This window comes from Apteryx mantelli, chromosome 15 (assembly GCF_036417845.1).
Source record: "Apteryx mantelli isolate bAptMan1 chromosome 15, bAptMan1.hap1, whole genome shotgun sequence".
Classification (NCBI taxonomy): domain Eukaryota; kingdom Metazoa; phylum Chordata; class Aves; order Apterygiformes; family Apterygidae; genus Apteryx; species Apteryx mantelli.
The window spans coordinates 419203-443915 of NC_089992.1; the positions used below are offsets into that span (position 1 = coordinate 419203).

At 69.1% G+C, this 24713-nt stretch overlaps 3 protein-coding genes across 9 annotated transcripts; all 3 read left to right on the plus strand.

The window, feature by feature from the left end:
* The first annotated feature begins 1979 nt into the window (after positions 1–1979).
* Positions 1980–10118, plus strand: FES (FES proto-oncogene, tyrosine kinase). Its single transcript, XM_067305648.1, has 19 exons — positions 1980–2054; positions 2707–2957; positions 3049–3222; positions 3362–3458; positions 3802–3985; positions 5502–5639; positions 5750–5869; positions 5953–6075; positions 6150–6336; positions 6438–6515; positions 6784–6993; positions 7523–7645; positions 7862–7915; positions 8050–8168; positions 8375–8469; positions 8554–8677; positions 9027–9184; positions 9438–9560; positions 9682–10118. Exons 2-19 carry the CDS (start codon positions 2733–2735, stop codon positions 9822–9824), a joined length of 2475 nt encoding a protein of 824 aa, XP_067161749.1. The 5' UTR covers positions 1980–2054; positions 2707–2732; the 3' UTR covers positions 9825–10118.
* A 665-nt stretch (positions 10119–10783) lies between these two features.
* Positions 10784–21295, plus strand: MAN2A2 (mannosidase alpha class 2A member 2). Of its 7 annotated transcripts, none has more exons than XM_067305396.1 (24): positions 10784–10861; positions 11633–11787; positions 11994–12248; positions 12445–12589; positions 12710–12881; positions 13612–13739; positions 13899–14072; positions 14453–14639; positions 14725–14902; positions 15110–15312; positions 15700–15882; positions 16088–16202; positions 16422–16489; positions 16715–16880; positions 17125–17433; positions 17533–17655; positions 17759–17873; positions 18078–18211; positions 18329–18470; positions 18760–18893; positions 19242–19319; positions 19675–19872; positions 19994–20104; positions 20576–21295. In XM_067305396.1, exons 2-24 carry the CDS (start codon positions 11656–11658, stop codon positions 20726–20728), a joined length of 3603 nt encoding a protein of 1200 aa, XP_067161497.1. In that variant the 5' UTR covers positions 10784–10861; positions 11633–11655; the 3' UTR covers positions 20729–21295. The 7 variants fall into 7 exon arrangements, with proteins under 7 accessions (XP_067161497.1, XP_067161498.1, XP_067161499.1 ...); XM_067305397.1 differs by having other exon boundaries at positions 19678–19872; XM_067305398.1 differs by having other exon boundaries at positions 17197–17433; positions 19678–19872.
* A 2238-nt stretch (positions 21296–23533) lies between these two features.
* Positions 23534–24348, plus strand: LOC136993434 (protein shisa-like-1). Its single transcript, XM_067305780.1, has 2 exons — positions 23534–23778; positions 24141–24348. Exons 1-2 carry the CDS (start codon positions 23534–23536, stop codon positions 24346–24348), a joined length of 453 nt encoding a protein of 150 aa, XP_067161881.1.
* Positions 24349–24713: the final 365 nt, after the last annotated feature.

Consider the following 24713-nt stretch of genomic DNA (forward strand, 5'->3'; position numbering starts at 1 on the left):
GCTGGGGGATGCTGGAGGGATGCCAGGGGGATGCACACCTTCAGCCCAGCTTGCAAAATGCCTGCGAAGCTTGTGAGAACTCTATGAACTTCCCTCTCGGGAGCAGGTGGTGCCTGTGGGCTCTGCTGGCATCACAGCTGCTGCAAACCGAAAACAGAGCTGTTCCCAGGGAGGCTTTGGGGCTGGGGAGCAGGAACTGGGGCTGGGGAGCGGGTTAACGCGAGCCACGGGGCAGCTGCAACTCTGGTGTTAGAGGAGCCGATCTGACCCTAAAACGTGTCAAGAAAATTACTGTTTCTGGGGAGACCGGCACTAACGATGCTGGGGAGCTTCGGCAGAGGTGAGAGCCCAGGGATGGCAGGACCCACCAGCAGGCAGGACCATGGCGATCCCGCACGGGGCCCGTGGCAGCTGGCGAAAGGCCTAATGGGGCGGGCAGCAAACGGGGCAGGCAGCAAACGGGGCATTGATAGAAATCCTCCTGACCAGGCGGGGAGCCGCGGTGAGACTGGTGGGGATTTGGGGGTTCGGCGCAGGCTCCAGGGGCCTGCAGAGACCTCGGTGCCTGCCGGGCTGCTGCTGGGTGAATCCAGCCCCCGCGGCAGCCCCCGGCCATGCTGCCCCACCTGCAGCCCCCGGCTGTGCCGCCCCGCAGCACGTCCGCTGCACCATGGGAGTGCGCGTCAGGAAAACCTCTGTCTCGGAAAGGTTCCCCCCAGCAAGTTCCTCAAAAACTGGAAGCGGTTGGAATGTGTCTTGCCTGTGACAGCATAGGATCAGATTAGCCAGAGGTGTTGCAAGAGCAAGCAGTGCCCCAGTCTTGGGGGAGCCCTCGGCTGCCACGTGCTGCCCCACGGGGCCGGGAATGACCCTCCCCGCGGTGCCCTGACACCAGCTCCTCGATGTCCCCAGGAAGCACAGCCTCCCCCTGCGCTGGGCAAAGTCGTCCCTGGACTGCTCGTGGCATTAACCGGGAGCCTGTGGGCATGGCGGCACCTGCACCATGGCTGCTTGCAGCACCGAGCCCCACGGGAGCAGGCGGGTGCAGTGGGTGGGCGGCCGCGCACTGGCAGCCAGGGCCCTTCGGGACGGCTCCTTCGCCCCGCGGGCTGGGCTGCTCCCGTGTGCAGCTGCGGGGCAGAGCAGGAGGCTGCGCGCTCCCCCGTGTGTGCACTCCCCCATGCACACCGTCCTGAGCGCATGCCCCCCTGTGCACGCTCCCCTCCATGTGCACGCTCTCCTGTGTGCACATTCACCCGTGTGCACTCATCCGTGCACACTGACCTGCGCATGCTCCCCCACGTGCATGTTCCCCCATGTGCACACTGTGCTGGCAATCCCTCCTCAGGGAAGCTCCCCCCGGGGCCAGGACCTGCCTCCATCCCGTGGGAGCAGGGATCTCCTGGATGAGCAGTGGGACAAACCTCCCCGGAGGTGGCAGGGCTGGAGGGAGCCAGCGGCAGACGGCGAGCCGGGGCACTGGGCCGCAGCAGTGGCGGTTCCCCTCGCCGTGCAGCTGTGGTGGATGCATTATCCCGCGAAGGAAGCAGAGCAGCGCGTGGGGAGATGGACGCTGGGAGCAGCCTCGTGGGGAGGCGGGAGCGCGGAGCCCAGGGCTGCCCTGCCAGCGGGAGCGGAGCAGGCTCTGGGCGGCGCGAGCTCCTGCCATGCAGCGCCCTGTTGCCACGTGACCGCTGGTGGGCACGAGGGCTGCACCGAGGCCGTGCCGGCGGGATGGCCCCTTCGGAGGGCGCGGGAGCCTCCTTGGGATGCAGGGATCCCAGGATGGGGGCAGCGGAGTGGGCCGGCTGCAGGGCCGGGGCTGGGCAGCCGTGGGGGCTGTGGCGGGCGGCCACAGTGGGAGCCGGCCCCGTGCAGGGAGCCGGCAGGGAGGGGAGGAAACGCAGGAAATCTCGCAATGGCTCTATGGTCAGCGCAGGGTTTCCTGTTCCTCTCTCGGAGCCGGAGCTGCGCCAGGGTCCAGGCACGCACCAGCTGGGCCCCGCAGCACGCCGGCGCAGCGCAGCCCTGTGCGGGACCTCGCGCACACGCAGGTTGGGGGCCGATCCGGCGGGGCGGGGGGTGCCGGTGGGGCAGGGGGCACTGGCAGGGTGGGGGGGCACTGCAGCGGGGATGCGCCCGGCACCTGCCTGGCCCTCAGCACGGCTCGGGGCCACGGCCGGGCCGGGATGGGCTCCCCGCGCCCGCCGGCATCCCGGCACCGCAACCCGTCTGGGCTCGGCCCTCTCCTGCGGGGTTGCACCCCACGGCCCTCGCCCCGGCTCCTGCCTGCAACCCGGGTGCTCGCTGGGCACAGGGTGCGCGGTCCCAACCGTGGGTGCAGAGGCGCCTGTGGACACGGGCAGCCGGAGCGGCCGGAGCCACGGGGCAGGCGGCGCCCGCACAGCCCCTGGCGCAGCCCCCGGCGCAGCAGCAGGAGCTGCCGTTTTCCACCCCGCACTTCCTCCTCGCCATCCCGTCCCCGCGCAGGCCCCAGCCGTCCGCGGGGTGCCGGCCGCGCTCGGCCTCCCGCCTGCGTTGACTCCGCTTTGCAAGGCAGCGGTGCAGGAGTGGGGAGCGGGGCACAGCTGCGGCACAGGAGCAGGGAGCACGGCACGGCCGTGGTGCAGGAACAGGGAGCGGGGCACGGCTGCAGTGCAGGAGCATGGCACGGCCGCGGCTGATCCCTCCCTGCCACCCCCGCAGCCTCGTCCCGCCGGCCCCCCAGCGCCATGGGCTTCGGGCCGGAGCTGTGGTGCCCGCAGGGGCACAGCGCGCTGCTGCGGCTGCAGGACGGCGAGCTGCGCCTGCTGGAGCTGATGAAGAAGTGGATGTCGCAGCGCGCCAAGAGCGACCGGGAGTACGCGGGGCTGCTGCATCACATGTTCTCCCAGCTGGAGAAGCAGGAGGGCCTGGGGCAGCCCCGCGCCGGCGAGCACAGCAGCCGGCTCGGCGAGGTGAGGCGCGGGCGGCTGTACGTCTGTCCGTCGGTCCGTCCGTCGGTCGGTTGGCGCCCGTAGCCCAGCCCTCACGGCCCTGTCCCCGCAGTCGTGGTGGGCGCTGGCGAGCCAGACGGAGACACTGAGCCAGATCCTGCGGCGGCACGCGGAGGAGCTGGCGGCAGGGCCGCTGGCCAAGCTGAGCCTGCTCATCCGCGACAAGCAGCAGCTCCGCAAGGCCTTCAGTGAGCAGTGGCAGCAGCTGAGCCAGGAGCACGCGCGGGTACGGGGACAGGGACAGGGATGGGGACAGCAATGGGGATGGGGACGGGTATGGGGACGGGGCTGGGGACAGGGCCGGGACACTGCGCAGGGCAAGACCGAGCTCGGCTCCCCCGCCGCCCCGACCCCGTCTCCCGCAGGTCACCCAGCAGGAGATGGAGAAGCTGAAGGCGCAGTACCGCAGCCTGGCGCGCGACAGTGCCCAGGCCAAGCGCCGCTACCAGGAGGCCAGCAAAGGTGCGTGCCCGCCCCAGCCACGTCCCCCATGTCCCCGTGTCCCCGCTCCCCTCGGGGCGTGATGGGGAGCACTGCAGGGCACCTTGGGGGCCCTGGTGCCGGGGGGGGGGGGGAATCTGACTTGGCACCCCCAGGCTCCCAGGCACTGGACAAAACTCCTGCAGCATGTTGAAGCTTGGGACGTGGTGCCACAGGTCGGGAATGTCCCCTTGGCGCCGGGATGTGGCGTGACCGCCCTGTCCTGCCCCTCCTGCCCGGCTCCCTCCGGCCCCTCGTGCCCCCGGCCCTGCTGGCTCCCTGCCCGTCTCCGGGGGCCACCGGGTCCCACAGCCTCTCCCTGCAGACAAGGAGCGGGACAAGGCCAAGGAGAAGTACGTGCGCAGCCTCTGGAAGCTCTACGCCCTGCACAACCAGTACGTGCTGGCCGTGCGGGCGGCCGCGCTCCACCACCAACACCACTACCAGCACGCACTGCCCGGCCTCCATCAGTCCCTCTACGGCCTGCAGCAGGAGATGGTCCTCATCCTGTAAGCGCCGGCCCGGGGACCCCACTGCCCTCAGCATCCCATCGCCCCCGTGCACCGGCGGTGCCACGTCCCGCCGCAGCCCGGCCCGTGCGATGGGGCCCTCGAGAAGGGGAGATGCTCCCGCGTCCTGCGAGAGCCCTGCCGGCCGCGTGCACCCTCACTGCCATGTGCCCATGCACCGCTGTCCCCTGACAGCCACCCCAGCATGGGGCCCTGCTAGGGGTCAGCGCAAGACCCAGCCCCAAAGCTGCATGGCATGGCTGGGGCTGAGGGGCTGGAGCGAGCAGGGTGCAGGGAGGGGGCTGTGCGGGCAGGGTGCAGGGTGCAGGGATGGGGCTGTGCAGGCTCTGCTCAGGGTGCAGGGATGGGGCTGTGCAGGCTCTGCTCAGGGTGCAGGGACGGGGCTGTGCAGGCTCCGCGCAGGGTGCAGGGACGGGGCTGTGCGGGCTCCGCGCAGGGTGCAGGGACGGGGCTGTGCGGGCTCCAGGCAGGGTGCAGGGAGGGGGCTGTGCGGGCTCCACGCAGGGTGCAGGGACGGGGCTGTGCGGGCTCCAGGCAGGGTGCAGGGAGGGGGCTGTGCGGGCTCCACGCAGGGTGCAGGGACGGGGCTGTGCAGGCAGGGTGCAGGGTGCAGGGACGGGGCTGTGCAGGCTCCGTGCAGGGTGCAGGGACGGGGCTGTGCAGTCTCCAGGCAGGGTGCAGGGAGGGGGCTGTGCGGGCAGGGTGCAGGGACAGGGCTGTGCAGGCTCCGCGCAGGGTGCAGGGATGGGGCTGTGCAGGCTCTGCGCAGGAAGCAGAGACGGGGCTGTGCGGGCAGGGTGCAGGGTGCAGGGATGGGGCTGTGCGGGCTCTGGGCAGCGTACAGGGACGGGGCTGTGCAGGCTCTAGGCAGGGACAGGGCTGTGCAGGCTCTGTGCAGGAAGCAGAGACGGGGCTGTGCAGGCTCTGGGCAGGGTGCAGGGACGGGGCTGTGCAGGCAGGGTGCAGGGTGCAGGGACAGGGCTGTGCGGGCTCTGGGCAGGGTGCAGGGACGGGGCTGTGCAGGCTCCGCACAGGAAGCAGAGACGGGGCTGTGCGGGCAGGGTGCAGGGACAGGGCTGTGCGGGCTCCACGCAGGGTGCAGAGATGGGGCTGTGCGGTCAGGGTGCAGGGATGGGGCTGTGCAGGCTCCGCGCAGGGTGCAGGGACGGGGCGGTGCAGGCTCCAGGCAGGGTGCAGGGACAGGGCTGTGCAGGCTCCGCGCAGGGTGCAGGGACGGGGCTGTGCAGGCTCTGGGCAGGGTGCAGGGACAGGGCTGTGCAGGCTCCAGGCAGGGTGCAGGGACGGGGCTGTGCAGGCTCCGCGCAGGGTGCAGGGACAGGGCTGTGCAGGCTCCGTGCAGGGTGCAGGGATGGGGCTGTGCAGGCTCCAGGCAGGGTGCAGGGACAGGGCTGTGCAGGCTCCGCGCAGGGTGCAGGGACGGCTCTGCACAGGGGCACGCCAGGCTGTTCAGCCCCTGATGCTCGCGTCCCGACAGGAGGGAGATCCTCTGGGAATACCACAGCATCAGCAGCCTGGTGCAGGAGGACATGCTGGCCGTGCACCAGGAAATAGCCCGCGCTGTCCAGGCCATTGACCCCGCCACCGAGTACAGCAGCTTTGTGCAGTGCCACAGGTACGCTGCCCTGCCCACATGCCGTTGCGCTGGCTGCACGTGCCCGCCGGGCCGCGGGCAGCTCCAACGCAGGGTCCCAGCCCCGCATGAGGCCAGTGCTCCTCTTGCAGGTACGGCTGCGAGGCTCCGCCGGCCGTGAGCTTCGATGAGAGCCTCCTGGAGGAGACGGAGAACCTGGCACCCGGGGAGCTGCAGCTGAACGAACTGACCGTCGAGAGCGTGCAGCACTCGTGAGCGGGGCCGGGCCGTGGGCCACGCGTGGGGAGCGGGGCTCCATGCGTCCCGGGGCCGCCTGCAGCTGTGTCTCTTGCAGCCTGACGTCCGTCGAGGAGGAGCTGGTGGCCGCCACAGAGGCCGTGAGCAGCAAGGAGCAGCGGGTGCGGGAGCTGCAGGCCGAGATCCGGGGCGAGGAGCAGGGCCTGGGCCCCGGGGAGCGGTGAGGCGCGGCGGGCGGCGGGGAGCCGGGGTGGCGCGGGCGGCGGGTGCTGACCCACCGCGTCATGTCCCCAGGGTGCACTTGCTGGGGAAGCGCCAGGGGCTGCAGGAGGCGCAGCAGCAGCTCCAGGGCTGCCTCTGCGCCCAGGCCAAGCTGCAGGCGCAGCGGGACATGCTGGCCCAGAAGCTGGCGGAGCTGGACTCCCGGGACCCCCTGCCCGCCCTGCCCTTGCCGGAGGACCGGCAGTCCCTCTCCTCCGTGGTGAGTCCGGGGGCCGGGAGCACGCCCAGCTCTGTGGCCCCGCAGCCCTGCGGGCACGGCCGGCACCGCGGGGCGCCGCTCACGCGGCCGCCATCCCCTAGGAGCAGGAGCGGAGCGGGGCCACCGCGCTGGAGACCCTCAAGAACCACATCTCAGGCATCTTCCGCCCCAAGTACCTGGTGAGTCCCCGGGCCGCCCAGCCACCCTGCCTCCGCCCCGGCTGCCCCGCCAGCCTTCCCAGCCCCTCGGCACCCCCTGCCCTTTGCTTTCCTGCCCTGCAGCTGCCCTCCCCACGGCTCTCCAGCCCCCCTGCCCATCATGCTCCAGCCCTTGCTCCCTCTGCCTGCCGGACCTGGCTCCGGGCACAGTTTCCAGGCCCTGCTGCTCCTCCCCACACCTCCAGCGGGACCGTGGGGCATGGCTGGGCTCACCTGCGTCTCCATGCAGCTGCCACCCCCCGTGCCACTGATCCCGGAGGTGCAGAAGCCCCTGTGCCAGCAGGCCTGGTACCATGGGGCCATCCCGCGCTCGGAGGTGCAGGAGCTGCTGACCTGCAGCGGGGACTTTCTGGTGCGGGAGAGCCAGGGCAAGCAGGAGTACGTGCTCAGCGTGCTGTGGGACGGGCAGCCCCGGCACTTCATCATCCAGGCTGGTGACGTGAGTGAGCGCGGGGCAGCACGGGGCGCTGAAGCTGCCTGGGCAGGGGCTGGGGCAGGCCACAGGGCCCCGTGCAGGCATGCACCTTGCTGTGCAGCCACTCACATGAAATGCACGGGGCACATGCATATGTGTACAAGGTGTGTGCATGCATGCCCAGCACAGGGCCCCGGGAGCAAGCCTGACATCATGTGCATGGGTGCCCACTTGCACATGCTGCCTCGTGTGCATGCATGCGCCTGTGTGCATGCCCACGTGTGCATGTCCACGTATGCGCACGTGTGCATACCCCCGCATTCCCACGTGTGCACACCCCCCGCATGCCCACATGTGCACGCCCATGCATGCCCACTTGTGCACACCCCCACATGCCCACGTGTGCACACCCCCGCATGCCCACATGTGCACATCCATGCATGCCCACGTGTGCACGCCCATGCATGCCATGTGCGCGTCCACGCATGCCCACGTGTGCACGCCCATGCATGCCCACATGTGCATGCCCATGCCTGCGTGCCCGACCCTGCAGAACATGTACCGGCTGGAGGGCGACAGCTTCCCCACTATCCCGCTGCTAATCGACCACTGCCTGCAGAGCCAGCAGCCCATCACCCGGAAGAGCGGGATCGTCCTGGCCAGGGCTGTGCTCAAGGTAGTGGCCAGCCGGCGAGGGGAGACGTGTCCCCCGCAGGCAGTGCAGCCCTGGCCCCCAGCCAGACGTGGTGAACGTGGCCCTGAGTCACAGCTTGGTGCTGGGCCCTGTGGGGCTGCGGCACCCCCCCCCGGCTGGCATAAGGGGGCTGCGGAGGGGGTGTAGACTGGGACAGGAGAGGAATTCTCACTGCCCTCCACTGCCTGCTCTCCCCAGGACAAGTGGGTGCTCAACCACGAGGACGTGCTGCTGGGGGAACGCATCGGCCGGGTGAGTGCCGGGCGCCCCGGGCCTGCCCACGGGAGGCAGGGCTGACCCCAGGGGCTCCGCGGGGCACCAGGGGGAGTGATGGCCCCAGGCTGTGCTGCTGCAGGCTTGGCCAGTGCATCGGCCTCTCTTGGCAGGGTAATTTTGGAGAGGTGTTCAGCGGCCGCCTGCGTGCTGACAACACCCCCGTGGCCGTGAAATCCTGCCGGGAAAACCTCCCGCCTGAACTCAAGGCCAAATTCCTGCAGGAAGCCAGGTCTGTATGGCCATCGTGTTCGTCTGTCCCGGCCTGTCTGTCCATCCCCAGGACTTTGGGCCATTTAAACCCCCCGTGGGGCTGCAGCGTCCCTGTGGAGCGAGGGCCCTATCTGGGCTGCACTGCCGGGATGGCACGTGGGCGGCACGTGCCGGGGGGCAGCCTGGCCCCTCACGCGCTCACGGTGCCCGCTGCCGGCCCCGCAGGATCCTCAAGCAGTACAACCACCCCAACATTGTCCGGCTCATCGGCGTCTGCACGCAGAAACAGCCCATTTACATCGTGATGGAGCTGGTGCAGGGTGAGCAGCCACTGCCGAGCGCCCCGCGTGGCCGTGCCCACCGCGCCGGCCAGCCGCCTGGTGCTCACGCCATGCTCCGTGCAGGGGGGGACTTCCTGAGCTTCCTGCGCAGCGAGGGGGCCCACCTCAAGGTGAAGGAGCTCATCAAGATGACGGAGAACGCTGCAGCGGGCATGGAGTACCTGGAGAGCAAGCACTGCATCCACAGGTGGGCCCCGCCGTGGTACGGCGTGCCGCGGCATGGCACGCAGCCCGCGGCTGCCGTGCTCCGGGCAGCACCATGCCGGGAACCTGCTCTGGTGCCGGCCCCGGTGCAAGGGGTGCCACGGGACAGGCGGCCGCGTGGGAGCTGCAGCCGGGGGCGGCCTGGCCTGGTTTGTGCATGGCCAGATGGAGGCAACCCAGGGGTCCTGGCTTGGTGACACTGGTTCGGTGCGGAGCGGGGGGCACCCAGGAGTCCCTGCTCCCCCAGGCCTGTGCCGTGCCCCGGGGAAGGCCCTGCTCCTGCGCCGCGCAGAGGGGCACGAGTGCGGCTGAGGGCTCTGCACCATCCCCAGGGACTTGGCCGCTCGCAACTGCCTGGTGACGGAGAAGAACGTGCTGAAGATCAGCGACTTCGGGATGTCGCGGGAGGAGGAGGGCGGTGTCTACGCCTCCACGGGGGGCATGAAGCAGATCCCCGTGAAGTGGACTGCCCCAGAAGCCCTCAATTACGGTACAGCCGCAGCCCGGGATCCTGCACAGCCCAGGGCTGTGGTGGGACGAGGGAAGGGGAGGCTGCGCCAGCCTGGCAGCATGGCTGGGACCCGGGTGTCCTGGGCTGCCGAGGGTCCCGCGTGGTGGGTGATCCCAGGCAGCGGGTCTGTCCTGTACGGTGGGTGATCCCGGGCAGCGGGAGGTGGCAAGCACGGGCACAGCCAGTGGTGTGGTGCCGCGTCCCGCACTGCCAGCACCCGCTGTGCCCCCAGGCCGGTACACCTCGGAGAGCGACGTCTGGAGCTTCGGGATCCTGCTGTGGGAGGCCTTCAGCCTGGGCGCCGTCCCCTACGCCAACCTCAGCAACCAGCAGACGCGCGAGGCGGTCGAGCAGGGTAAGGCACCGTGGGTCCCCACCGGTGAGGGCTGCTGCGGGCCAGGGAGCCTCATGGGGCCGCGGGCCCTGCCCCACGGTCGGCCGCGCGTGGCAGCACCCCATCCCCGCTCTGCCCCCAGGCGTGCGGCTGGACCCCCCCGAGCAGTGCCCCGACGAGGTGTACCGCCTGATGCAGCGCTGCTGGGAGTACGACCCCCGCAAGCGGCCCAGCTTCAGCACCCTCCACCAGGAGCTCATCAGCATCCGCAAGCGGCACCGGTGAGCGCAGGGCGCCCAGCCAGCGCGCCCCAGAGCCGGGCACGGCTGCGCCGCGCCGCTGGGACCCCACATGGGGCAGCTGCCCCTGCCGCGGTTCCCCGCTGCGAGGTGGTGGCCGCACCGGCTGCCCGGCCGCGCTGCAGCCCTCGTCCTGGCGATGCCAACCCGCTCCTGCTCCTGCTCCTGCTCCCGCTCTGGCCCCAGCCCCAGCCCCAGCCCCGGCCCTGGGGTGCCGGGCCAGGCGGCCCCAACGCATTGTACTGGCGTTTGTTCCTGTGTAATAAACCCAGCGCTCTGCCATGCTGTGTCGGTCGAGGGGAGGTGGTGCACGGCGAGCCCCCGGCAGCCCCAAGGACCAGCCCAGGGCACTGCCGGCAACCCGGACCCGGCCCTGAGGCCAGGACGGGGTGTGGAGCTGGCCTGGGGGCGCCGGGGGCTGGTCCAGCCCTGGGGGCTCCAGGGGACCGGCTGGGTCTGGGTCTGGGTCTGGAGGCTCCGGGGGTGGCTAGGCCGAGCTGGGGGCTCCATGGGGCCTGGCTGGGGCCGGCCTGGGGGATCTTTTGGGGATGGCTGGGTTCAATCCCGGGGGGTTCCAGAGGGGCGGCTGGGGCTGGGGCTGGGGCTGGAGGCTCTGCCAGTGGCTGGACTCAACCCGGGGGGCTGCGGGGGTGGCTGGATTCAATCCCGGGGGGCTCCGAGGGTGGCTGGGCCCGGCCAGGGGCTCGCGGGGCCTGGCCGAGGGTCCGCTTCCCCGCTGGCGGCTCGGGCCCGGCGGGCCGGCGGCAGCGGTGGCGCCGCGGGGCCGGGGCCGGGGCCGGGGGCCGGGGACCGGGACCGGGACCGGGACCGGGGCCGGGGCCGGGGGCCGGGGACCGGGGCCGGGGCGGCGCGGGGGGCGGGCGCCGCCGGGGCGGGCAGGGCGGCGGCGGGCGGGGCCTGGCCGCATCCCGGCGCGGCGGCCGGCGGGGCCCGGGGCCGGCGGCGCTGCCGGCGCGGCGCGGCCGATGTGAGGAGCCGGGACGGGCCGCGGAGCCGCGGAGGGTAAGAGCGGGCCGCGCCGCCGCGGCTGCACGGGGCCCGGCCCGGCCCCGCGGCCCCCCGCGGCGGCGCCGCCCCCTCCCTGCCCCCGCCGCGGCCGGGCCCAGAGCCCGGGGCCGGGGCCGGGCGCGCTGCGGCCTACTGCGGCCTGCCCGCCGCACCGCCACCGCCACCGGCCCGCCCGGCACGGCACGGCACGGCACGGCACGGCACCGCCACCGGGCCCGGCCTGCCCGGGCTCCTGCACCGGGCTCGGCCTGAGGAGCCCCGCGGGGCCCCGCCGCTGCCCCCCCCCGGCTCAGGGCTGAGCTGAGCGGGGCTGAGCTGAGCCGGACGCGGCAGGTCGTGGCGGTCACTGCGTGGGGGTGGTGGGAGCCGGCGGCGCCGCGCGAGGCCGAGGGGTCCCAGGGCCGCCGTGCACGGCCGAGCAGGATGTGGCACCTCCACACAAGGCTGAGGGGTCCCGGGGCCGAGGTGCCGCTGTGTACGACCGAGTGGGATGTGGCACCGCCACGCAAGGCCGAGGGGTCCCGAGGCCGAGGTGCCGCTGTGCACGGCTGAGCGGGACGTGGCACTGCTGCACGAGGCCGAGGGGTCGCGGGGCTGCTGTGCACGGCCGAGTGGGACGTGGCACCGCCACGCAAGGCCGAGGGATCCTGTGGTGAAGGGGACATGGCACTGCTACATGTGGCCAAGGGGTTGCGGCAGGTGCTGGCCTGGGCAGCAGCAGGCAACACTGGGGCTATCGTCCATGTCCTCTCTCCCACGTGGCAGGTCTGTCCCTGCAGCCCCCCGGGATGAAGCTGAAGAAGCAGGTGACGGTGTGTGGAGCTGCCATTTTCTGCGTGGCCGTCTTCTCCCTCTACCTGATGCTGGACCGGGTGCAGCACGACCCCACGCGCCACCAGAGCGGGGGCAACTTCCCCAGGGTGAGGCAGTGCTGGAGGGCCGTGGGGACGGGCTGTGCCGCCTCTGGGGCAGCGCAGGCAGGCGGTGAGGGCCAGGCCTGCTGGGTGGCCGGCTGGCACCCGGCGAGGGGCCTCTGCTGCTTGCTACCTGCTGGTGTCTGCGCACGCGGGGACCAGGCAGAGCCCCATGCCAGGGCACCGCTCTCACTGCGATGTCTGTGACCCAGAGCCAGATCTCGGTGCTGCAGAACCGCATCGAGCAGCTGGAGCAGCTCCTGGAGGAGAACCACGAGATCATCAGCCACATCAAGGACTCGGTGCTGGAGCTCACAGCCCATGCTGAGGGGCAGCCGGCGCTGCCCTACCACACCCCCAATGGTTCCTGGGTGCTGCCCCCCGAGAGTCGCCCGAGCTTCCTCTCGGTCTCCCCGCAGGACTGCCAGTTTGCCCTGGGGGGCAAGGGCCAGAGCCTGGACCTGCAGGTGGGAGGCTGAAATCTTGACCCAGGGGTCAGTGCAAGGGGGCAGGGGGTCCTTGGGCTCCCGGCTCTGCTGTGCTGGGAGGGTCTGTCGGGTGCTAGTGCTGCCATATCAGGGTGTCTGCGGGGTCTTGGCTCTGCTGTGTTGTGGGTCTCGTCCCCATGCCTGCCCCCACTGAGCCCTGTCCACCACCTCGCAGATGCTGGCCGTGTACTCCCTGCTGCCCTTCGACAACCAGGATGGTGGTGTGTGGAAGCAGGGCTTTGACATCACCTACGAGCCTAGTGAGTGGGACACGGAGCCCCTGCAGGTGTTCGTGGTGCCGCACTCCCACAATGACCCCGGTGAGCAGGCAGGGAAGGGCGGGTGGGGGAGGCAAAGGGCTAGCCCAGCGTGTGCTGCTCTGCACCGCTGCCTGGGGAGGGCTTGGCCCCGCTTAGTGGCAGCCCCACGTGTACTGACAGGTTGGATCAAGACCTTTGACAAGTACTACTACGACCAGACGCAGCACATCCTCAACAGCATGGTACTGAAGATGCAGGAGGACCCGCGCCGGCGCTTCATCTGGTCTGAGATCTCCTTCTTCTCCAAGTGGTGGGACAACATCAGTGCCCAGAAGCGGGCTGCAGTGCGGAGGTAGGGTCGCCTGCCTGGCCCTGGCTCTCTGTACAGTCTCTGTTCATGCTGGCGGGGCATGCTCAGAGGGAGGCGCTGGATGTGAGCACAGGGATGTATGAGGGACAGACCCTTCATTTCCCCCAGGCCTGGCTGCTCTGGCTTCAGTGCAGTGTCTGCAGGCTCCACACTGCTCAATGCAGGGTACCTAGATGCCCTGATACTGTCAATAACCTCTCAATGCCAGAAGACATCAAAGCTGCAGTGGTGTGCACAAGAAAAATGAGAGAGAGACAGGGTGCTGCTAGCACTGGGGCCTCTGCAGCAGAGACCTCGTGAAGCATGGCAGAAAGCAGGTCTCACCTTGTGCTGCTCGGGAGAGAATGGGCCCTGTGCTCCCCGTGGGCTGGGGAACTCCTGTTCATTGCTTTAAACCCAAGCACGCAAGCGCTGCAGCAGAGCCTAAGCAGTTTTGGCACCCCATGATACTCAGGGCACCCTCAGAGGGTGGGAGACCTTGAGAGCAGAAAAGTGCAGTGGGAGAAGGACTCTTTGTCAGCCCCTCAGGACCCAGGGAGGGCTGGGAGTGGAGGAGGCGGAGAACAAGGGCTGCAGGGCACAGCAGAGAATGTTGGACTGGTACTTACTGCGGAGATGGGTTCTGGTTGGGGGCCTCAGCCTGCTTCGTGCTATGGAGGTCTGGCTGGGGCTGACCTGACCTGATCATGTCTCCTGTGTGTCTCCCTCGAAGGCTGGTTGGGAATGGGCAGCTGGAGATGGTGACAGGTGGCTGGGTGATGCCCGACGAGGCCAATTCCCACTACTTTGCCATGATCGACCAGCTGATCGAGGGGCACCAGTGGCTAGAGAAGAATATTGGTGAGAGCCATGTGGGATGCAGGGTGGGAGGAGCAGGGGTGCTGGCTGGGGGCCTGGCTGATGCCCCAGCAGGGCCAGCACTGCCCCTGGTCCCTGGCACGAGCCTGCTCCATGCAGCCAGGCATGGTGCTAGGGCCTGACAGGTCTCTCTGCCCCCAGGAGTGACGCCCCGGTCGGGCTGGGCCGTCGACCCCTTTGGCTACAGCTCCACCATGCCCTACCTGCTGAAGCGCTCTAACCTGACGGGCATGCTCATCCAACGAGTGCACTACGCCATCAAGAAGCACTTTGCCGCCACCCAGAACTTGGAGTTCATGTGGAGACAGACGTGGGGTGAGGGGCTGCTGCGTGTGTGACTGCAGGGAGGGGACCTTCTAGGGACTGGTGACAGCAGGGGAAAAGCTACTGACCTCTTTCCTGTGTGGCCAGTGAGCTGAGTGCCAGGAGGCGAGGTCTCTGCCCTGGGAGATGACCCTGCAGTGTTTCTGCCCTGGGGACAACCCCAGGGTGTCTGCCCAACAGTGCCAGTGCCTGGCCCTGCCAGTGAGGCTGTTTCTGTGCTCTCTGAGCTCCAAACAGGCGAGCCTGACTGCCTGCCAGGTCTGCTCTGCCCCAGCGGCTGTCCCTGCTCTCGTGTGCCCTGTGCCCAGTTTCTGCCAGGGGATAGGCAGGGGAGAGCCATCTTCGGTGCTCACCTGTCCTTGGTCCTGCAGACCCAGACTCCAGCACCGACATCTTCTGCCACATGATGCCCTTCTACAGCTACGATGTGCCCCACACCTGTGGGCCGGACCCCAAGATCTGCTGCCAGTTTGACTTCAAACGCCTGCCAGGTGGCCGGATCAACTGCCCATGGAAGGTGCCTCCTCGAGCCATCACTGATGCCAACGTGGCCGAGCGGTGAGTGCCTCAAGGGCAGGGGGCTCTGAGCCCCGCAGTCCTGCCTCCAGCCTCATGCCTGGACCCTTGTTGCTCCCCATGGCAGGGCCCAGCTCCTGCTGGACCAGTATCGCAAGAAGTCCAAGCTGTATCGCAGCAGAGTGCTGCTGGTGCCCCTGGGAGATGATTTCCGCTACGACAAGCCACAGGAATGGGATGCTCAATTCCTCAACTACCAGCGCATCTTTGACTTCCTCAACTCACGGCCCAACCTCCATGTCCAGGTATGTGCAGGGAGGTCAGGGGCAGCCAGGGGGGCTGGAGAGAGCAGGTTTTCATGTGCAGAGGAGTGCTGGGGCGCCCACACGGTGGGGAGGCCATGTACGAGCCCTGGGAGGCTGGGCAGTCCCAGAAGGGGAGGTGGGGGCCCACCTGGCCCTGGGAGGCTGAGGCTCCCCGTAACGCTCAGGGCTGCGGGTGCTGTCCTGCAGGCGCAGTTCGGGACGCTCTCCGACTACTTTGATGCCCTGTACAAGAAGGTGGGCATTGTGCCGGGGATGAAGCCGCCTGGGTTCCCAGTGCTGAGTGGGGATTTCTTCTCCTACGCGGACCGGGAGGATCACTACTGGACAGGCTACTACACCTCCCGGCCCTTCTACAAAAGCCTGGACCGGGTGCTGGAGGCTCACCTCCGGTGAGGGGCAGCAGGCCGGGGCCCTGGGGCAGGGATGTGCGTGGGGAGCACGGATGAGTGCTGGCCAGGCAGCACCCAGGAGCCCCAGCAGTTCCCCTCTGGTCTGAGACCAGCCGCTACCATGCTGCGGATGGCTCTCTGGCTGCTTTGCAGCCATGGAGCGGTGCCAAACCCTCGCTGAGACCCGAGGCAAAGCATGCACCGCGTCACCCCTGCGCAAGGCCAGGTGCCATGTCCCTGGAGACCGAGCAGGTTGAGCACCATTTGTGCTAGGCTAGCCTGCGCCGGCTGCTCCTCTCCTGTCCCATCCCGGTGCTGCTCGATGCGGTGAGCCGGGTTCAAGGGTGTGGGTGGGCAGGTGCCCTCGGTGACTCTGTCCCTGCGCAGGGGGGCCGAGATCCTGTACAGCCTGGCACTCGCCCATGCCCGCCGTGCTGGCACAGACAGCAGGTACCCGCTCTCCGACTACGCCTTGCTGAGCAACGCCCGCCGCAACCTGGGGCTCTTCCAGCACCACGATGCCATCACCGGCACCGCCAAGGAGGCTGTGGTGGTTGACTATGGAGTCCGGTACGTGCAGGTGGCGGGGGGCAGCCCCTAGGGCCCTGTCTGAGTGGGGGCTGGTGGGTGGGTGTCCCCCGTGGAGGGCTGGGAGCGCTGTTGGCTGCGGGGGCCCTGTGGCGCCCCTCTCCCAGGGGTGCAGGTGCTGTGGGAGGGAGGCTGGGAGGTGTCGGAAGGGATGGACCCGGGTGACCCGCTCTGCCCTGTGCCCCAGGCTGTTCCACTCCCTCATGAACCTCAAGCGCATCATCATCAACGCTGCTCACTACCTGGTGCTGGGGAACAAGGATGCCTACCACTACGACCCCGCTGCACCCTTCCTCAGCACGGTGAGCAGCACCGCCCCATGGCTGCCCGCACCCTGGTGCCCCTGCCCTGTGCCAGGACGCCTGTCCCAGTACCCCAGGGAGCACAGCCCTGCCTGCCCCCATCCCCTTTGGTGCTGGGTGGGGGGCCCGGGGTCAATGTCCCAGCCCGTGCCTGCGTCCCTGGGCTGGGCTGGCTGCAGGTGGCTGGTGCAGCCAGCTCTGACACACTCCTCTCCCCAGGACGACACACGCCTCAACCAGGACTCGCTCCCGGAGAGAACAGTCATCAAACTGGACGCTTCGCCCCGGTAGGGGCTGCCGGTCCTGCTGCCGGGGCTGGTCCCCCTGCCCAGCGGTGGGGCCCTATGGGGGTGGCGGTGGGGCAGCGAGAGGTGGTAGGTTGTGAGGGGGTTTTCTAGGAGTCTGTGAAGCTGTGGGTGGGTGTGGGTACATGGGGTCTGTGGGTGGTGTGGAGCATGGGGGAATACATGGGACGTCATGGATGGCTGTCCCTCTATGCGCCCTCCTTGCAGGTTGGTGGTGGTGTTCAACCCTCTGGAGCAGGAGCGTCTGAGCGTCGTGCCGATCCTGGTGAACTCCCCGCATGTGCGTGTGCTCTCCGAGGAGGGGCAGCCCCTGCCTGCCCAGCTCAGCGCGTACTGGGGCTCTGCCACTGACATGGTGCCCGACATCTATCAGGTATGGGGGCTGCGGTGCCGCACTGCCACCTCTTCCATCCTCACCCTGCACAGCCTACTCATGCATGGCCTCCCCGTCCTCGCACCCTGCTTGCTCCCACAGCTGGTGCGCTGCCCTGTGAGCACCCCTCTATGGCAGCAAGTGTTGCTGGACCCCCCTGCAAGTGCCCACTGCTCACAGGCCCACAGCACCCACAGCACCCCCTCCCCCCAGAAGCACTGTCACCAGGGTCTTTGATCTGCAGATTGCCAGTGGGTCCCCACCTGCCGGCTGCCTTCCCACAGAGGGCCTTGGTCAGGGTCCTCGCTGTCCGCAGGTGTCCATCCTGGCCCGCCTACCTGCGCTGGGCCTGCGTGTGCTGCAGCTGCACAAGGTGCTTGACGGCCACGCCACGCTGAAGTCGTCTGTGCGCCTCTACCTGCATGGCCGGGACCTGCCTGTGCGCAAGCATGAGGCCTTGCCCGTGCACGTCTTCCCGGCCACCACTGATGACTTCTGCCTGGAGAACCAGCACCTGCAGGCCTGCTTCTCAGGGCTCTCCGGCCTGCTGCAGGTGAGTGCAGGGATCCGATGGGTCGCAAAGGAGGGGAGGGGAATGCGGCACTGCCCCGTGCAAGAGGCGCTCACTGCCATGCTGGCTTGTGCCCTGCAGAGCATCCGCCGAGCTGGGGAGGAGCGGGAGCAGAGGGTGAGCAGTGAGTTCCTCATCTATGGCACCAGGGCCTCCAAGGACAAGAGCGGAGCCTATCTCTTCCTGCCTGACGGCGAAGCAAAGGTATGGGGGCCTCATCCCAGAGCCCAGCTGGCAGCTGTGCCAGGGGCCACACGACAGTCCTGGAGATGTCAGCCTCAGCACAGCCCTCCTCCTTTCCCTGCAGCCCTACACTCCCAAGGATGCCCCAGTGGTGCGGGTGACGGAGGGACCCTTCTTCTCAGAGGTGGCCACCTACTACCAGCACGTCCAGACTGTGGTGCGGCTTTACAATGTGGCAGGTGAGCAGATATGAGGCTGTGCTCTCCAGCATAGGCTGCAGGGCTGGTGGCAGTGCGTCTGTGAGGGTGTTTGGGTCTGGAGACAGCGTGTCCATGAGGGTTTTCAGGTCTGGAGGCAGCACGTCCACACAGGAGGACATCGCCAGCACAGGGAGCGTTGGGCAATGCTACCCATGGGATCAAGCCCCTCATGTCTGCCTGCAGGGGTGGAGGGCCTGTCCCTGGACGTGTCTTGCCTGGTGGACATCCGCGACCATGTCAACAAGGAGCTGGCCCTGCGCTTTAGCACTGACATTGAGAGCGATGACACCTTCTTCACGGACCTCAATGGCTTCCAGGTGTGCTGACAGTCCAGGGGAGGGAGAGCAGCTGCCCACGTTGGGGACAGCCAATCTGTCCCCCAGCATCAGGCATTGCTGGAGCCACTTCCAGCCCTGACTCCCTTCCCTTGGCAGATTCAGCCTCGCAGGTACCTGCGGAAGCTGCCGCTGCAGGCCAACTTCTACCCCATGCCAGCCATGGCCTACATCCAGGACATGCAGAACCGCCTGACTCTGCACACAGCCCAGGCCCTGGGGGTGTCCAGCCTCGGCAGCGGTGAGCCAGCCTCATCCGGGGCACGGGAGGGCTGTGCCCTGGGGCGTCTGCCCGCCGAGCCCAGGGCTGCGGGGCGGCGCTCAGATGGGGGACACTGGGGAGGAGGGTGCTGCAGGCTGGGCACAGGGCGACCAAGTCCTGCCTGTCTGCGGCACTGGGGGCTCCACGGCTGCCTCCAGTCCTGTGGAGGCATTTACTGCGTGAGGCCTGGGGGGGCAGCGGCAAATGGGCTGTGCAGGGCGGGTGGCTTGTGTTAAAGCCCAGGGACTCTGGGGACTGCTCTCCGCAGGCCAGCTGGAGGTGATCCTGGACCGGCGCCTCCTGCAGGATGACAACCGGGGCCTGGGCCAGGGGCTGAAGGACAACAAGCGAACCTGCAACCGGTTCCGCCTCCTCCTGGAGCGCCGCACCACTGCCAACAAGGTGCGCAGGCTGTGGTGCTGCAGGCGTGGGAAGACAGGCACAGCACCACTCTCCCGGAGAGTCCAGCTGTGCCTCAGGATGGTGCAGGGGGGGAGGCGTCTGCAGGGAGCCACGTGTCCTACTGGATGGAGGTCTCCTCTCCTGCTGTCATGTGGCCCTGGCAGCCACCACGCTGGCACTGCGCAGGGCTGGGGCCGTGCCTGGGGCGTAGGGTGTGCGGGGAGGTGGGACTGTGGAGTGGGGTCTGTCCTGCGGACCGGGGTGTGGAGCCGCACTGCCCTCGTAATCACAGTGTTCTTGTCCCGTCGCCTCGTTGCTCTCGACGCATGCACCATTTCACCCATTCAGAGCTCCAGCTTCTTTTCCAAACTGGCCTCCATGTTTAAAGCCTTGGGCTTCCCCGGCATCAGGACTGGCAGCCCAGAGGTAATGGCCGGCCTGGCCCCTGCTGTCTTTCCCCGTCTTGTGCGCTAGCTGCTGGTGACTAGTCTAGTGAGGGCCTGTAGCAGGCTCATAGTCTGAGTGTAGACTAGCCCAGGGTCCCTGCAGGCTGCCTGGCATGGCAGCCCCTTTACTGTTTGGGCACTGGGGCGGGAAGGATTGTGCCTAGGCCGGTGCATATCTGTGGGTGCGTGGGGAGCCCTGTGCTGGCTCTGCTGGTGGGTCCCCATCCTCCAAGTGCTGCTGGAGAGGGTGTAAGGTGTGGGAGCCCTGCAGTCCCTAGCCAGGTGCTGCCCGGCCCTGCAGCTCCCCTTGCGTGCTCCTACTACTTGCCCTCCAGCAGGTTCAGGACAGCCGCCCGATCAGCTTCCCCTCACTGCTGAGCCACATCACCTCCATGCACCTGAACGCCGAGGTCCTGGTCATGCCTGTAGCCCAGGAGAAGCTGCCCCCGCCCGCCCTGCGCTCCTTCCTGCCACTGTCCACCACCCTCCCCTGTGACTTCCACATCCTCAACCTGCGGATGCTGCAAGCGGAGGTGAGCTGTGGCCCTGTGTGCTGTGAGGGGGTGGACACAGCCCTGGGGCAGGCGATGCTCTCGGGTGGGTCTCACGCTCGCTGTTCCTGGCGTTGCACCTCACGCTTTTGCTCCCTGGCAGGATGACTCACAACCCTCTGCAGAGGCAGCCCTGATCCTGCACCGCAAAGGCTTCGACTGCAGCCTGGAGGCCAAGAACCTGGGGTTTAACTGCACCACCAGCCAGGGCAAGGTAGGACTGGGCTGCCATCTCCACCCACAGGGCAGGACAGCCTGGCTGCCTGCCCTAGCCGTGCAGCAGGACTGGCTGCCAGGCCTACCTCACGCATCCCTGTGCTCAGGCTGAGCCAGGGTTGAGGCTGGAGGGGCCCCCAGATCCCCCCAGCATTGGCCAGTGGCTAGTCAAGGGTCCCACGCTGCAGCACGCAGCCTTGCTCTGTCCCTTGCCCAGGCAGATCTGGAGGATGTTGTTCTCCAAGAGGGGGGTCTGGAGCCTTGCACAGACCCAGCATCCCGCCACAGGGATGGCAGAGATGGGGCTGGACCAGCAGGGTACCCTGGGTGGCCACGCTGTGGTCTGCCAGCTGGTGCTGGCACAGCATGGACATTGCTGCGTGGGGCCAGCCCTGTGCTTGCACCGTGCTGCCAGGCATCAGGTCCCGCTCACCTGGGCCGCCCACCCTTCTCTCTCCTCTCTCCCTAGCTGGTCCTGGGCAGCCTCTTCCAGGGGCTGGAGCTGAGTTCCCTGCAGCCCACCTCACTGACCCTGATGTACCCGCTGGGCACTGCCCCCAACAGCACCACCATCCGCCTGGACCCCATGGAAATTGCCACCTTCCGCATCCGCCTGGGGTAGCGTCTCCCGATGCAGGAGAGGAGCAGACTGGCCACGCAGCGTGGGAGCAGCTGCTGAGCCCAGCAGCACCCGCACTGCCCCGGAGGGGCCGGGCCCATGGCCCACGGCCCGGCACGCAGGCCCTGGGCAGGAGGAGCCGAACTTGCAAAGGCTGCTGCCTTCTTATTTATTAGTCCTGTGTTCTCAGATAGATTTCAGACAGTGAACTGTTAGAGCAGGGCTGTGCAGAGGCTACTGGACGCTGCCTGAGCGTAGAGGGCAGAGACGGTCGTGCTGCTCTGACTGGGGCCAGGCTCAGGGGGGCAGCGGTCTGGACCCTGCTGCTGCCAGCAGGGAGGTGCACAGCTGCCCTGGATGTTGCATGGCTGCTGCAGGAAGATGCCCACCCTGGTGTCTTGAGCTGGGGCCCCTGCCGGCGCCTGGGCTCTGGCCGGCCCCCACAGTGCAGCACCGGGCTGCCAGGAGCCTAGCAGGTCTGGGGCAGCTGGCTGGGGAGGTGCCGCGAACTGGAGACGGAGCTACGCTGAGCTCGCCTGGAGCTTGTAGGAAACATGAGGCTGTTTCCAAGGGCCCTGGTCTGTGTCTGGTTTGTGGTTCTCGCGCTGCTGACGTGGGGAGGTGGGAACGGTGCACCTCGGGGGGGCGGGCAGCACCCTCGGCTGCCCTGGACGCACTGGGGGCTGGCACTGAGCTGTGCCCTGCGGCCCAGCGCACACACCGGGTGCGATGAGGGCTGCAGGGACCTGGGCTGAGCCCTGCTCCGCCGCCCAGGGTCCCTGCCTTGTGGGTGCTCCCCGGGGCTGGGGCAAGCTCTGTCCCTGCTCCCGGTCACTGGGGGACCGGCTGCTCTCTGGGGCTGTGGCCCTGCAGCCACCTAAGAAGGAGGCAGGGCCTTGCCATGTGCGTGGGGCTGAGGAGTGCTGCTGTGGGGCTCAGCAGGCCGTGCCCTGCCAGCTGGAGATGGGAAGGCACGAGGCCCTTGGCCAGCGGGCAGCGCTCCCGAGCCATGAGGAGCTGCATGGCTGCAGCACTGCCGGTTGCCGCCCTGCGGCGTGCCGGGAGCCACGTCGCCAGGAGCATCCTCCCGGTTGCTGTGGGAAGCGCTGGGGCTGCCGTGTGCCTCCGGCTCCCTGGGGCCTAATTACTGCAGCAGGGTGCCAGTGGGGAGGGCCGCGGGCCCCGCATGGGAGGGCAGGGCCAGGAGGCTGTGCTGGCTGTGCCGTGTCTCAGTGTCCCCAGCATGGCCACCTGCACAGCTGGCACCCCTTGGACTGGCCCAGAGGTGGGGCCAGGGGATGCTGGGCACCCCGTGATGGTGGACTGGTCCGTGGTGTGCAGCCAGGGATGGTGGACCCGTCCGTGGTGCACAGCTGGGGATGGTGGACCGGTCCGTGGTGAGCAGCCGGGGATGGTGGACCGGTCCGTGGTGCACAGCTGGGGATGGTGGACCAGGCCGTGGTGCACAGCCGGGTGTGTGAGCTCCCCGGGGAGCCTGCGCTGGCCCAGCCCCATGCTGGGGAGCTTTCAGCCTGCATGCGGCTGCCGGCTGGGCTGATCCCACCCGGCCCCTGCGCAGGCACATTAGTGCAATGAGCGGCTCCGGCGTCCGGCTAATGGAGCAGCTGGCGGGGGGCCAGGCTGCTCGGCGCAGGACCTGCTACCTGCCTGGCCAGGCTGCCCCACCACCCTGGGGGCTGCCGGCACCATGATGTCTCTGCAGCCTGCCGGCGGCCCTGGCCCCTCCAGCCAGGGCCAGCCCTGGCGTTAGCTGCCCGTGGGCAGGGAGGCCGGTTCCCAGCTCCCCGGGCCTGGGGCTGCCTGGGGAGGCCCTTGCCCACGGCAGCCAGGTGCCAAAGGGCCGAGATGCCCAAAGAGGGTGACGGGACCCGGCACCCCGCGCCCCCGCTGCGGGGCTGGGGAAGGTGCCTCTGACCCGGCCTTGGCCCAGAGGAGCTCATTAGCGATGCTCCCGCCTCCCGCTCCTGGTCCCTGCGGAGCAGGGCAGTAAGTGCAGGAGGCTCTAATGGCTCCAAGAAGCTCTTGATGGGCCGGTGATGGAGGCAGGAGCAGGAGGGGCTGCGGTTTCGCCTCAGACAGCGCTGGGGCTGCCGGTGCCCCCAGCACGGCCGGGAAGATGCTGAGCAGGTTCCTGCTGGGGCTGCTCCTCTGCGCGGCGGTGCATCCCAGGCTCCTCGGGACAGGTACGGCCCCGCTCCGCGCCGCGGGCAGGCACTGTCCCCTGCGCCCCATCCCTCCAGGGCCAGCACAGCCCCACAGGCACCTCGCCACACCGGGCTGCTGTGGTCTGCGCTGGGGTGGTGGTCCCAGCTGGGGGACGGTGCTGGGGGAGCCGTGAGCGCACACCTGGCTGCCCCACGGCTGCACGCACCAGTGGGTCCTGCAGGGTGGTGGGGACAGGGAGCATGGGGACATCGGGGGCTGATCCGCTGGCCGAGGGCTCGCCCCATCCCTGCCACTGCAGCCGCGCACCACGGCGGGCTGCCTCCTCCCCACCCGGGCCCGGGGACCCCCAGCCATGCGGGATGCAGGGCCATGTCCTGGGGCTGGCAGGGACGTTGTGCCGGCAGTGCGGAGCACGAGGGAGGTGACGCTGCGGTGGGGCAGGGGCTGCCGGTGGGTCCGTGGCCTCCCTCCTCTGCGTTCACCCTCGGCAAGGGCTGTCGGTGGTGGCGCATGCAGGGCCGGGGGCTCCGGCAGCACTGGTCTCAGCTGCGCTGCCAGCACGGGCAGCTGCCCCGTCTCTCCGGCTGAGACCCGCAGCGGGAGCTGCCGGCCGGGGCCCGCATGCCCCGCGAGCGCCTGTGTCCCCCCACAGGTGCTGCCCACAACCTGCACCTCTGCGAGGGCTACGCGGGCCCCGACGGGCGCTACCACTCCGGCTTCTACTGCCCGCAGCTCGGCGACCCGGCCGACCACCGCTACTGCTGCCGGCCCGGCCCGCACGCCCTCAAGTCCTGCTGCACCCGCCTGGCCTGGGAGGCCCTGGCCCAGGTGAACCTCTCCAGCGTGCCGGCCCCTGGGCTGCTCAGGTGAGCCCTGCGCGCGCCTGCCACCTGCCCTGCACGTGCACCCGCCGGCTGCCCCGCGTGTGCACCCTATTGCCCACCCCACGTGTGCACCTGCCGGCTGCCCCGCGTGTGCACCCCATTGCCTGCCCCACGCGCACCCGCCAGCCACTCCGCGTGTGCACCCCACCACCCACCTCGCGCGTGCACACTGCCAGCCGCCCCGCCTGCACCCGCGGCCGCCCCGTGTGCACCCTGCTGCCTGCTCTGTGTGTACACACTGCCGGCCACCCCGCGTGTGCACCCGCCGCCCGCCCCACGCGTGCACCCTGCCAGCTGCCCCACGTGCACCTGCTGGCTGCCCCTAAGGTGCTTCCCTGGCCCAGGAACCCGCTGGCGCTGCCCTTCGTGGGGCTCTACGGCCTCCTCGTCCTGCTGCTCATGGCCGTCGACCTCCTGCACTTCCACCGGCGCCAGCGCTGCCGCCTCGGCCGCCTCCTGCCCTGCAGCCGCCCCGAAGGGCGCCCGCCCTGCTCCCGGCCGCCCTGTGGTGCCCCTGGCTCAGCCCCCCTGGCCCCCCACGACGATGGCTGAGCGCCCGGGCGGGGGGGCAGCGCCGGACCCTGCTGCTCGCTGAGTTGTGGAGATAAAGGCAGCGCAGCCTCCCTCGCTCCACTCCGCTCTGTCCTTGCGCCGGGGGCTCCGGGCAGGGCAGGGACGGGGTGTCCTGTCCCCCCCCCCGGGAGGGCTCGGGGGTCTGGGGACGGCAGCAGGGCTGGCAGCCCGTGGGTCTCCGCAGGGTGCCTGCTCATAGGGGTGCGGCGGGCACGCGGGGGGGTTGTGGGGGGCAATGGGGGCACCCATGGGAGAACACGGGGGGGGCATGGGGGCACCTGCAGGAGCACACTGGGGTGCAGTGAGGGCACACGGGGTGCAATGGGAGCACCCATGGGGGCACA